Here is a 12923-nt window from a genome sequence, read left to right as displayed (position 1 = left end):
TGGGGTGGGGCAGGCAGGCTGGCTGAGGGGTAGCAAGGAGCTACAACAACTGGAGCTCAAGCATTAGCCACGCAGGGGCTGAGCTGACCTGCTAGTTCGAAGCCCTAAAGAATGAAGCTACTTCTCCAGTCCTCCCCGCCCCAAACCCTTTCTCTTTTAAATGGACCTGGCAAATTAAAACTCTGCTGGGCGAGTAGGCGGCGGGCGGGCGGGGGCTCCAAGGACCCAAGCTAAGTAGCTCAGGGGATGGGTGAACCTCGGGTTAGCAGGCCAGCAAGTGCTGTGTGGTGGATTGGACTCCAAGGGGTTAATGGGAATGATGGCAGCTGATGTAACACAAATCAGAAACGTTTCTAAACAGGATTGAGCATTTCCAGTTTTTATTTTAAGAAATATACAAAGAGAAATTGCTCGAGCTCATTGACTGAAACTCCCTGGTATTTTTCCACCCCTGCCCAACAAGTATGGACAAGCAACGGCGGCTGTAAAACATCTCAGTTGCCAGGACCGCACTCTCCTTTCTCCACGGAAGTTCATAAGTAAACACACCTCTCAAGCAGTGACTAGCCCCATCGCCCTGGGCACACTGACATCACACAGTGCTGCTGATGAGCGGAGAACTTTGTTGCCTGCAGCAAAGATGCTCACCCTGCCACCCCAGCCCCCAAGAGGATTTGAACCCTAACCGTCTGCTGCTGGTTTGAGGCAAGTACACTCAGAGGAAGAGCCCACAGGACCAGGGGCAGCAAGTTATATGGGTCCGTGGTGCCCGTGCTCCAAGAATATTCAGAGCACGGGGACCAGCTCTACCAATGTTTGAGGCTGGGTCTCTCCTCCATCCCCACCTGCCTTCCCCTGGAGCATCTCCCGGCCCCACCTGCTGCCCCCAGGTGATTTAAAAGGGTCCTGGAGCCCCTGCCACCACCACTGGCAGTGCAGCAGGGCGAAAGTGGCCTCCTGCCCGCCCTCGCTCTGCATGGCACGCCACTCCCGGAAGCAGCCGGCCCGTCCCTGCAGCCCCTGGGGGTGGGGTGTCTCCGCACACTGCCCCCGCCCCACTTCTGCCATTGGAACTGCAGCCAATGGGAGCTGTGGGGGCAGTGCCTGCGGGCAGTGACTCATGCAGACCCCTGGCCCCCCGTCTAGGAGCCGCTGGTAGAGCGGTGCGTGGGTCTCTTTCGGGAGCTGTCCAAGGTAAGCGCTGTACCCCCACATCCCCTGCTGCACCCCAACCCCCTGCCCCAGCCCAGAGCCCGCACCCAAACTCCCTCCCAGAGCCTTAGGCATGGGGGTGGGGGGACTTGGAGCATTCTGGCCACCACCAAAAATTACACAAACCTGCCGCTCCTGCGCAGGACCCTGCATTAGGAGAAATCACCCTTTTTCTACTGGAAGAGCCCTTGGGAAAGTTACTGGGGACAATAACCCAGACAAGGCTGGTCAGGAAGAACAAACTGTTGGTTAACAGCAGGTCTCTCTCTGGGCAGCTGGCTCCCAGCCTAGTTGCTGCAGACTGTGGGTGGATTAGCAGCCCTGGTTAAGTCAGTGGCAAAACACTGATTGGCTCCAACAGGCCGGGATTTCCCCCTGCTTGGTTCCTGAATCGCAGTCACAACATCCAGCAGGAAGGAGACGCAAGGGGAAGGAAGAACAGTTCTATCAGCACAGAAATCATGCAGGGCCAAATCCCTGCCTGCCTCCAGAGAGGCTTTCTGCTTCTGCCTGGGGGTACCGTGGGACGCAGGCCTGCCTCGTCCCACGCCATGATGCCCTGGCAGAGTCACTCTACAGCTGCTACACCAGCAGCCCCACAGCCCTGGGCAGGGGCCCTGTGTGCAGGGCCCTTGTGCTCAGTGAATCTTCAGGCTATGTCCCTGGCTCCCCCTGACCTCCCCCAATCCACCCACCCTGGTGCTCCGGAGGGGCTGGCTCTCCACCACCTGCCACCCTCTGCAGCAGCACCAGTCCCTTTGCTCTCCGGCTGTGTGCGCCCACGCCGGCGGGGAGGGGAGGGCAGGAGTCACGGCTTGAGCCTGCACCAGTGGAAGCTTTTGCCATTGGCTTCAGTAAGGGCAAGTCCAAGTGAAACAGCTCCAGCCCAACGTGTGAGTAACCTTGAGCCTGTGAGCAGTCCCACTGGAACCCACTGAGCGACTCCCAGGCTTAACGCTAAGCATGGGCTGGGACGTGTTTTGTGGGAGCAGGGGAATGCACTGAGACCCAAGCTGAGTGTGCCATGCTGCCCCCATGCTCACTGCCTGCCAGGGAGTTGCTAGGAGCTTGGTCTGAGCTGGGGCTGCAAGATCAGGCCCCCACTTCCACAGGAGTCTGGAAAACAAATCTCTAGAGAGGGGCCCAGCTGCCCAGGGCTGGCTAGACCCAGGGCCCTTCGTAATGGCCACTGGTGATGCTCAGTGACCCTTTGGCACCTCTGACACTTTATCTGAAAAAGAAACTGAACAGAAGAGCATGACTCCATTAGCCAAAGCTGAGCAGGTTACAGCTTACATTACGCAGCGCAACTATTGCTCTAGTTCACAGCTCGATAGCGGATGGTGCAGCTCTGAGCAAATCCACAGTCCGATCAAGACAAAGGATTCGGAGTCAAAACTAATCAGTTAGGAAGGCCTGTTTTGAAACTCTGCCCCATCTGTTTCCACAGCAGAAAGTCCAACTCCACACTAAAGAGACGTGATAGAAAAGTCTCCCCGCCCACTCAGAGGACACTGTGTATGGGAGGAGGAGTTGGCAGTAAGATTTAGAAAAGGGAAACAGTATTTCTAAAGTGACTTTTTGCTTTACTATTTTAGGCTTTGCACATATGTTTTGCTCTGATATGTACTATCCTCCCAGAGGACTGTTAATTCATAAGGTGGGAGGAAGGTATTAATCACCAAGAAAGCACAAGGTTTTCCACGAGTAGATATCAATTCTGTAAATGTACCTGATCAAGCAATTCATTATAAATATTCCAGTGCAACCAAACTGTTTTATCACCTGATCTGGCTCCACACGGCAGCCCATGACTTGATGGGAACAAAGATTTCCTGCTCCAGGAGATGTGCCTTAGTTAAGATTTGGGGAAGCTGGACTAGAGGTATTTCTGTAGAGAGAAGTGGGAATATTTGGGAACTAGTCCCCATATGCCATATTTTGGTAACTATTTTCCTTTCGCATAATCTAGTTCCTAGACTAAATGGGAACCCAGAAAAGCAGCGTGGAAATAACTAGTTGATGTTCCTACTGTTCCGAGCTGAATGCTTTCTGGTGTAGATGAGTGTTCTGAAAAACTTTACAAGCTGGCATTTAACCCTGAGAATATAGCTGCAGATTTTTTTTACTATGCAAACAAATCTTTAAGACATAATTGCACTTTTACTGTATATAACAAAAATCCATAACGCCTATTCAAATATTCAAAAGAAAGGTGCTACTTTTAAGACATAGGAGATTTTTGTTCACAAAACCTTATCTTTTCTGCAATTATTTTTAATATTATTTCACTTGGCTCATCTCTCTCCTCTAATTCATTGCACTTCGGGAACAATAACTGGGCAAACACCTCAAGTGTGAAATAATATTAAGAAATAATTTTGAAAATAAAAGGAGAGCCATACCCAGTCGTTAACTTCTGAAACACATCGCTACCATGGTTATATCATTTTAAAACTTAGTGTTTCTCTTTCACCAGCAACAGAGAGATTTCACATTTACCTCAGAAGAAAAATACTCAACGTGGTAATGAATATGAGGTTCTGTTTAAAAAGTTAAGATGGGTCTGAAATACAGTAATATGGCGTTAGCTGTCTATAGAGAGGGATATGGGTGCGTTCTTGCAGAAGAAATACAAATGGAGTCTTTGCAGGATAGGAAGATGAAACGTGCTTTCTGTTATACTAATGACTCTTTCACCTCTTGCTCCTCATCCTGTTTTTTCGCCTCACTAGGAGCAGCTGGAGTCTCTGGGCTTGCAACTGGTGCTGCAAGAGCCAGGCCTGGGGCCGTTTCCAGGTGTGTATCACTGTTCCCATAAATCTCGTTCATTTTGTCTGCAATTAGTCCTTCTTTTTCCGGTGCTCCCTCTGCAAAGACCATGGCTCCCTCCTGACTATGCCTGTACAGATAAGACGCCTGTTTCATTGACCGCTTTAGTAAATACCTTCGGAAGGCTCTTTGGATTTTTATGGCACAGACTTCTTCGTGCTTCCTTTTCAAAGTCGTAGTGATGGGTTCATAGGAAACCTTGGATGGGTTGGCAGCCATGAATTTCTCCTCCATTGTGGCTTTCAAGCCATCCATTTCTCCTGAGTCACCCAGCACTTCTTTAGTCAGTGCAAAGAGAATATCCAGACAGTGGATTTTATCTCCGGCAACCATCGGTAAATCCATGGTGATTAATTTAATCTTGTTTGGTTTGGCAATCTTGAGTGGCTCTTGCAAGATGTCTACAAAATCCGACAGCACGCTGTACGCGATAAACTGGGTGGCATCTGGATCAAACTTCTCCCACGTTTCATAGAACATTTCAAAGTCATCTTCGCAGAGTGGTTCACTGCTCTCCTCTGTAGCCACGTTGAAGTTCTCCAGGATGATGGCGATGTACATGTTCACAACGATCAGAAAGGAGATGATGATGTAGGTGCAGAAAAAGCAGATGCCAATAGACGGGTTGCCACAGTTTCCTTTTACTGAACTTCCGGGATTCTCCAAGTCAGGGTCGCAGTCCGGTGGGCCACTGTTCAGGATAGGGTTGAGGAGACCATCCCACCCGGCAGACGTCGTGATCTGAAACAAACAGATGATGCTGTTCCCAAACGTCTCAAAATTGAAGATGTCGTCGATCCCAGACTCCTTCTTGACATAGGCAAAGTTGGACATCCCGAAGATGGAGTAAATGAACATCACCAAGAACAGCAGGAGGCCGATGTTGAACAAAGCAGGGAGAGACATCATTAAAGCAAACAAGAGAGTCCGGATTCCTTTTGCTCCTCGGATCAGCCGCAGAACACGCCCAATTCTTGCCAACCTGATCACCCTGAAGAGGGTGGGGGACACAAAGTACTTCTCTATGATGTCGGCAAGGACGATACCTGAAAAGGGGTGCAAAGAAAGTAAGCATGGCTGACTCCATGAGCTGAAATAGTGAAGCAATGGGTAACCTGCTCTGGGGTCTACATCCACCCTCTGTGCTGGAGAGCTGAGAAGGTGAATGTGTGTGAAGGCAAGGGTGCTTAGCAGAGGACCATAAACTCACATGGGCTGGAAAAGGCCTCAGGAAAGTTCCCTAGCCAGTGCTGCTGCACAATCCTATGTTCCCTCTGATTTGCCATCCAGTCACCATCTAAGAATCCACCATGTCCCACTGCTACTTGCCCCATTGCCTGATGTATTTCATGGTTGAAAGGTTTTGCTTACTGCTCAATCTAACCCTTGCTCTTTGCTGTTTCCCTCTGGCACTTCTCTCTTGCTAAATGTGACAATCATGCTTTAGCCCCCTATTCTTCCACACAGGGAGAACAGGGAGAGGCTGGTGAGCAAAGACGGTGCAGCAGTGCAGCAGTTAGGGCAGTAGAAGTGGATTTGAGGCATTCTGGCTTCGAATCCCAGCTGTGCCACATGTCCTGTGTGATCTTGGCCTCACCTGCCTGTCGGTAACAGGGAATTGCCCTGTGCCCCAGGGGTGTTCCGAGGATACAGTGGGAACAGGTGGCCCTTATTATTTTGAATGTATGAGTTTATCTAAAACAGCCTTGTAGTGCACATGCAAAGCTTAAAATGTACCAACTCATCGCTAATGAGACATGCCCTCCCAGAAACAACAAGCCCCTCTGAGCCCCTTGCTGCACCCCAGTCCATGCTAGAGGGGTGTGCTGTACAGTTCCTCCTGAAGGCTGAAAGCGGGGAGGAAGGGAGCCCTTTGCGAGGTGCCTGGGGTTGCAGACAGACCTGAACCCCTTGGAGAAGGGGAGGTCTGCCCATGTAGGATCCCTTTATGCGTGGAACCCAGGGAGTTGCTTTCGGTGAGAACGTGGGGTAGGATTTGTGGGAAGCACTTTAGGGTGCACGCTCAGGGAAGGTTTTAGTGAGCACACAGGAAGGAGTTTTTTCGGGTGAGCACCTGGGGAGCAGGACCAGGTTAAGGCATAAGCACAATGGGCCCCTGCACTTGGAGTCATGTGAATCTCAGCTTTAATATATATAAATAATCATATTTCTAGCTCTCCTGGTTGTGAAGAAAGTCTTGAAAACATGTGCTGAGCATGACAATGCAGAGACAGCTGTCTGAGTCTAGTATCAGAGGGGTAGCCGTGTTAGTCTGGATCTGTAAAAGCAGCAAAGAATCCTGCGGCACCTTATAGACTAACAGACCTTTTGGAGCATGAGTTTCGTGGGTGAATATGTGGGTCATGCATCCGACGAAGTGGGTATTAACCCACGAAAGCTCATGCTGCAAAACGTCTGTTAGTCTATAAGGTGCCACAGGATTCTTTGCTGCTGTCTGAGTCTGCAGACAGCCTCAGACAGTTGCTCTAAAAGGGGTGAAATGTCCCATGCATCCCTATGGGCTGTTAACTCTGAAACCCACTGCTTTGGGGGCTCTGCCACCCTCCCACCTCTTCTGGGGTGACTGATGTTGGTAGGGTCCCCCCACACCGAGTCCTTTATCTAAGGAGGGAGGCAGGATGATGTGTCCTCCCTCCTATAGGGTGGACTTCTGCCCATCTGAACAGTGTTCAGGGGAGGCCCAGTCTATCCAAAGAGGAATGGTGATGGGTTTCTCAAAGTGGCTCATAGAGGGTGTCCACTCCTACCACCACTCCAGCAGGCACAGGAACAGTGGCAGAGCTAGGGCTCCAAGGCAGGGCCATGGGTCTCCCAGGTAGGGAGGTGCCACCATACCCATATTTCCCATCTGGACATTTCTTCTCTATCTTGGTTGCTACAGAACCCACTTGGCGGCTTGCCTGAGTCAATGGAAATGCAGCTGGTGGCCAGCGCTTACCTCCGATGGAGAGGATGACCACCACAAAGTCGAAGATATTCCAGCCGATGGTGAAGTAGTAATAGCGCAAGGCAAACATTTTGAGCAAGCACTCGCCCGTGAAGATGATGATGAAAATCATGTTGATATTGTAGAGGATGTTGATTTTGGTTGGGCTTTGGTCATCTGTTTCAACCATCATGGTCACCATGTTAAGACAAATCAGGACCATGATGATGATGTCAAAAGCTTGCTTTGTCACAATGTCAAACACCAGCCCCTGACATTTGTTCTTTAATACATGGAACGTGGGTGAAGATGAAGGCAGAAGGACAAGCCAGGAGGTGGAATGGACAGACAAGGCACAGTGGAGAATGAAGACAAAAATGGAAAGAGAGAGAGAGAAACAGTGTTTAGAAGAGGACAGAGACACATCTGTCTTATCCCTTGTGCAGTGTGATCATGCAACAAGGATGTGGGCCCGGAGCCTCCCATGAGAGTTAGACACCTAAATATCTTTGAGAATCTGGGCCATGCTGCCTGGAGTGCTGTGGGCCCCTCACCTGCTGCTGAGGTCAGTGGGTGTTGCAAGATGGAGCCTAGCTGGCACATGTCTCATATGTTATGATATAATAATGACATGTCTCCCAAGCGCCAGGCTCAATGACTGGGCCTCCCCACGATGGATCATTATTGAACCCTAATTAATGCCAGTTGCTTATCATGGCAAAAATGGGAAAGGTCATCACTGTGTTATGGGGAGGGAATGTCTTTTATTGGATCAAGTTGTGTGGTGAAAGAGACAAGCTTTCGAGCTACAGAGCTGTGACACTCTCAGGACCTTTCCCAGTCCTGAAGAAGAGCTCTATGTGGCTCCAAAAGCTTGTCTCTTTCACCAACACAAGTTGGTCCACTAAAAGACAATCCCTCCCCTACCTTGTCTCTCTAATATCCTGGTACCGACATGGCTACAACAGCACTGCAAACAGCATTTGAGTTGTACCTGTTCAAAAAAGTCAAAGTCACAATCGTCTAATTATTAACCACCCCCATTTTCTATTCTAGGACCGTTAACAGCTGCCAGGAATAGGGAAAAGCTGGGGATTTTCATAAGAGCTGGGTCAGACCAACGGTCCATCTAGCCCGGTATCCTATCTCCAAGAGCAACCAGTAAAGAGCTTCAGGGGGAGTGAACAGAATAGGACAATTTTGGAGTGATCCACTCCTTGTCTTCCCCTCCTAGCTTCTGCCAGTCAGAGGTTTAGGCCCAGGGCATGGGGTTGCATCCCTGGCCATCTTGGCTAATAGCCATTGATGGACCTATCCTCCATGAACTGATTAATTCTTGTTTGAAACCAGTTATACTTTTGGCCTTCACAGTATCGCCTGGCAATGAGTTCCACAGGTTAATTGTACAATGTGGTGAAAAAGTACTTCCTCTTGTTTGTATTAAACCTGCTGCTTATTAATTTTATCGGGAGACCCCTGGTGTTTGTATTGTGGGAAAAGGTAATTAACACTTCTCTCTTCCTTTTTGCTACATCAGTCATCATTTTATAGACCTCTGTCATATGCCGTCTTAATCGTCTCTTTTCTAAGCTGAATAGCCCAAATCTTTTTAATCTCTCCTCGTATGGTAGCTAGACCAGACCCTTGATTACTTTTGTTGCCTTTTTCTGAATTTTTTCTAGTTCCACTATATCCTTTTTGAAATGGGGCGAACAGACCCGCACGCCGTATTCCAGGGCTGGATTTAGATAGTGGCATTGTGATATTTTGGTCTTGGTTTCTAGTCCTTTCCTAACATTCTGATAGCTTTTAAACTGCTGCTGCACACTGAGCAGATGTTTTCAGAGAACTCTGCAGTGACTCCAAGATCTCTTTCATGAGTGGTAACAGCTAATTTAGACCAGTGGTTCTCAATGAGGGGCCCAGACAAGTAGCTTTCAGGGGGTCCACCAAGCAGGGCTGGCATTAGACTTGCTGGGGCCCAGGGCAGAAAGCTGAAGCCCCACCTCCTGGGGCTGAAGCCAAAACCTGAGCAACTTAGCTCTGCAGGGCCCTCTATGGCACGAGGCTCCGGGCAATTGCCCTGCTTGCTACCCCCTAACGCCAACCCTGGCTTTTATATGCAGAAAAAACAGTTGTTATGGCACAGGTGGGCTGTGGAGTTCTTATAGCATGATGGGGGTGCCTCAAAAAGAAAAAGGCTTGAGAACCCCTTATTTACACCCCATCATTAGATGCACTTGACTATCCTCGGCACCTTTGAAAACCTGAACCCAAATGCTTGGCAGAGCCAAATGTGCAGCAATTGCGGAAGAGGTAAAAGACCAGAGGTGAAATGCTGCTCCCAGGGAAATCAATGGGAGTTTTGCCTTTGGCTTCAATGTGGCCAGGATTTCACCCCAGGCCCATGCCTGAGCAAACCCTGACCATCATGGAGTTTGCCACAAAACTCATTGGCCATTATGAACAACAAGCTGTAACACTGACACATATCTGGGAGTGTGACATGAGGCTCACTCAGAAAGGAAAATACATGCACTACGAGAAAGAACAGTTCGAAGATGGAGCAGTGACAGAATTGTGTTTGCTAGGAGAACAGCTGCGTGCCATTTGGAAGTTTTAAGGAAAGGAAAACTTAAAGAAATCCAAATGAGCAAGTGATTTATAAAGCTGAAGTAGAAACAGCTAACAGGAAAAGGGGATTTGGGAGATGGTGTCACAGGAATAACAATCTCTCACATTGCCCTTTTCATCAAGAGATCTCAGCGTACTTTCCAAAGCACATCAGTATCCGTATCATTATCCCTATTTTACCATTGGGGAAACTGAGGCACAAGCAGGTGAAATGACTTGTCCATGATTGCCCAGCAGGCCAGGATCAGAAATGGGATGAGAACTGGTCTCCTGAGCCCCAGTGACTGCTCTAGCCACTAGGCCATGCTGCCTCTTTCCCTCACAGAGCTGATGGGCTCAGCCAGATTCAAAATTCAAAGAAGGTGTCATTTGTTAAAACCACTGCCACTCTCACCATTCCAACAACCAAGGGGCTGTGCTCATGGTCCCAGCAGGGCCCTTCTGTCCTAGTAGCATTTGAAATGGTTGGGAACATCTAACGCGCTCAGCATGCGCTCTCAGCACGTCCTGCCAGATGCCCACCCATCCTGGCTCTGCCTCCGGAACAGCATGGGCTAAACTAGCTTTATCTGCTTTGCGGGTTTTGAGCCTTCTGGGGGGAAGCTGCCTGCTCCCCCACAAGTGCTCCCCTTGGCTGCCCAGAGAGGTCACCACATGCCTTCCCCTGTCTCCTGGGCTAGGGGAGCTGCCTCTCCCCCACTAGCCATTGCCTTCCATTATCACTGTCCTGCCTCCTCCCCATACCTTTCTTCCTCCCTTTTGTCTAGGAACCACAGGCAGGGGATGGACGGTATTCAGGACACTGGGCAAACACTCAGTGCTTGTGAAAAGGGCTATGGGACAAGAGGTGGGCAGGACGTGGGGGCACGTCACAGCCAAAAGATAGCAGCAGGAGGACTCTAACACCATGGGGGGCCATGGAGGAATCCCCTACCTAGTTTCCTGGGAGGTTTCCTCTCCACAGGGCTGATTCTGGGAGATGTTAAGTGCCCCCCCACACACACAATGTGCTGAGCACGCTCAGCTCCCAGCGAGGAAGTCAGTCCTCAGTGCTCCTCAGGGTCAGGCACTCGGCAAGTGCTCAAGCCAGTACTCAGGGGTACCTGGGCAAGTACTCAGGGTCAGGTCCTGGCCCATTGGGGGTAAGCCCTTAGTTAGAGGCCGTTCTTCTGTAGTCAGAGCAGGAAACCATAACAAAAAGAAACCAGTCTATGGTGCATTAAATACTCCACTAGTACTGTATGGCTGAAGGGCTTGGTTTCTCAGGGTGCTCACCCAAGACGCCTCTCTGAAACTCCATCCTGGCTGCTTGTTGCCAGATGTAAAAGCATAGGAGCTCTTTGTTGAGCGGAAACAGTGATCCGAGGGGCATCACAAAACCTGATTGCCCCACTGGACACCTGGCCCTGGCTCATGCTTGTCGGCACCCTTTCTGTTTCTAAACACCCCCTCCCACTAGCCCTCAAATACTTTTAACATGCCATACATGGGGCCTGGGGATTGGCTTCTGGGGCTTCTTTGATCCAAGCTTTTTCATGGCGTTGTAGTATTTCTTCTGCTCCTCCGTCATGAAGATGTCCTTCCCTCCAAAGTATAAAAGGAATCGCCATTATTAGACTTGGATACATTTTGGTTTTGAACAAGCATCTGCACCAGCTTCCAGTAACACTGGGAGGAATTTGCTGCTCCTGGCAAGTCTTGGGGCTTGGCTACACTACAAAATTAAGTCGACTTAGGTTGAAGTACAGCCACCGCAGTAATTAAAGCAGCGGTTTATGTCCACACTATGCTCCTTCTGTCAGCGGTGCATGTCCTCCCCAGAAGTGCTTCTACTGACTGAAGGGAGGCATTGTGGGGCACTGACAGCTGGAGTCTCCCTGCCTCAGCTGTCAGCCAGGCGCATGACTCATAGTTGCCCCCATCAGGCAATGTAAGTAACGCAATCTCTACACAGACACTGCATTGCCCTGACCACATTAATCTAAGCACTACACCTCTCACAGGGGTGGAGTTATTAGGCCGGCGTAATGGGTGACTTATATCACTGGGAGTATCGTTGTAGTGTAGACACTGACACAGTGAGGTCCATGTTAGCTGCCTTATGCCCACCTAACTCTGCAGTGTAGACCAGGCCTTTCTCTGCTGGGGGCAGCTTCTCCTCGAGCTCAGATTCCCTGTCCTCTGGCTTTTAGAGTCTTTTCTGCCCTGCTTTTCTTTACTCCACCCAGGAATGGAGCCTGCTTTAAATGCAGCCATGTTTTAGCCAGAGCTACCCACAGTGGCTCATGTCTCTTTCCTTGGAGGATCCCACCAGCTTAGCAAACACTGCTGGCTCCTGAATCCCAGCTGCCCTAGTGCTTCCCAGCCCATCTGCAGTTCCCCGTAATCCTCTAGGTCTTTTCCTAATGGAAGCAGCTCAGTGTCATCACCCGACCCCTCCCTCCCCACTCCACATTTCCCCAAAGGGGGCAGGGGTTGCCCATGGGTCCCACCCCTGGATTCTGGGGTTCACTCTAGACCAAATAGAGTGCAGGGGATCCATGGGTGCTATGGCACTGTCCTTCTAGGGGCTCTGTGCCTCCACAACACCCCTGAGTGCCCAGTCCCAGGCCCCTGGCCCCCCAGCGACCCCAGAAGAGCACAGAGGGCCAGGCCTGGCAATGCTGATGCTTCTGGGGTCCAAATCGCATAGAAAAGACCCTCCCTCCCTGCACCATCTTTGGTTTTTCTGAGTACTTTCCAGGTCCCCTTTACATTCCCTAAATGAGGAAACCTCAGGCACAAAGCCCAGGATGTGACTTCTCAGGTTCCCATAGGGAGCTCATTTAGCATCCCCAGTGATCGGGAAGAGTGGGCGCTGGCACGACAGGGAACTGCCCAGGGGATTCTCAGCTCATGCACAGCAGCCAGGCTAGACTAACTGATCCCAATGGCCCCGTCCGGATCTCCAGGGCTACGGGAATGCCAGGAGCCCAGGCAGGCCAGGAAATACTTATCTTCTTCTTTTGCTGGTTGAAGTTGTCGATAATGACGCCAATGAAGAGGTTGAGGGTGAAGAAGGCGCCGAAGATGATGAAGATGACAAAGTAGATGTACATGTAGAGGTTGGTCTCATACAGCGGCTGTTCTTCGATCTGAGTGAGGAGAAGGGGACGCGTGAGTGGCAGGGCACAGTCCACTCCCTCCTCCCCAGGCATGGGGTCACTGCTGCACTGCAGGACACTGGGGATGCTGACAACCCAGCCGCCCCCCACCCCGACACTGGGACCCTGGTACAAAGAACAAAGAAAGCATCCTG

At 50.4% G+C, this 12923-nt stretch overlaps 1 protein-coding gene across 2 annotated transcripts in view; it reads right to left on the bottom strand.

Annotated features, from left to right (window-relative positions):
* Positions 1-384: 384 nt before the first annotated feature.
* Positions 385-12923, bottom strand: part of SCN4A (sodium voltage-gated channel alpha subunit 4) — a 171853-nt gene continuing 159314 nt past the window's right edge. Inside the window, exons 23-26 of one of the 2 annotated variants that reach the window (XM_050935059.1) lie at positions 12622-12759; positions 11112-11216; positions 7004-7274; positions 385-5090 (exon numbers count right to left, since the gene is read on the bottom strand). In XM_050935059.1, the coding sequence (XP_050791016.1) occupies positions 3892-5090; positions 7004-7274; positions 11112-11216; positions 12622-12759 (1713 nt within the window). In that variant the 3' untranslated portion in view covers positions 385-3891. Of the gene's footprint in view, positions 5091-7003; positions 7275-11111; positions 11217-12154; positions 12760-12923 lie in introns of those variants that run through there. The other variant, XM_050935058.1, reaches the window with a different exon arrangement.

Source organism: Gopherus flavomarginatus, chromosome 25, assembly GCF_025201925.1.
Source record: "Gopherus flavomarginatus isolate rGopFla2 chromosome 25, rGopFla2.mat.asm, whole genome shotgun sequence".
In the NCBI taxonomy this organism is placed as follows: Eukaryota; Metazoa; Chordata; order Testudines; family Testudinidae; genus Gopherus; species Gopherus flavomarginatus.
The sequence above is the reverse complement of the archived record's forward strand: the minus strand, read 5'-3'. Positions and strand labels throughout refer to the sequence as shown.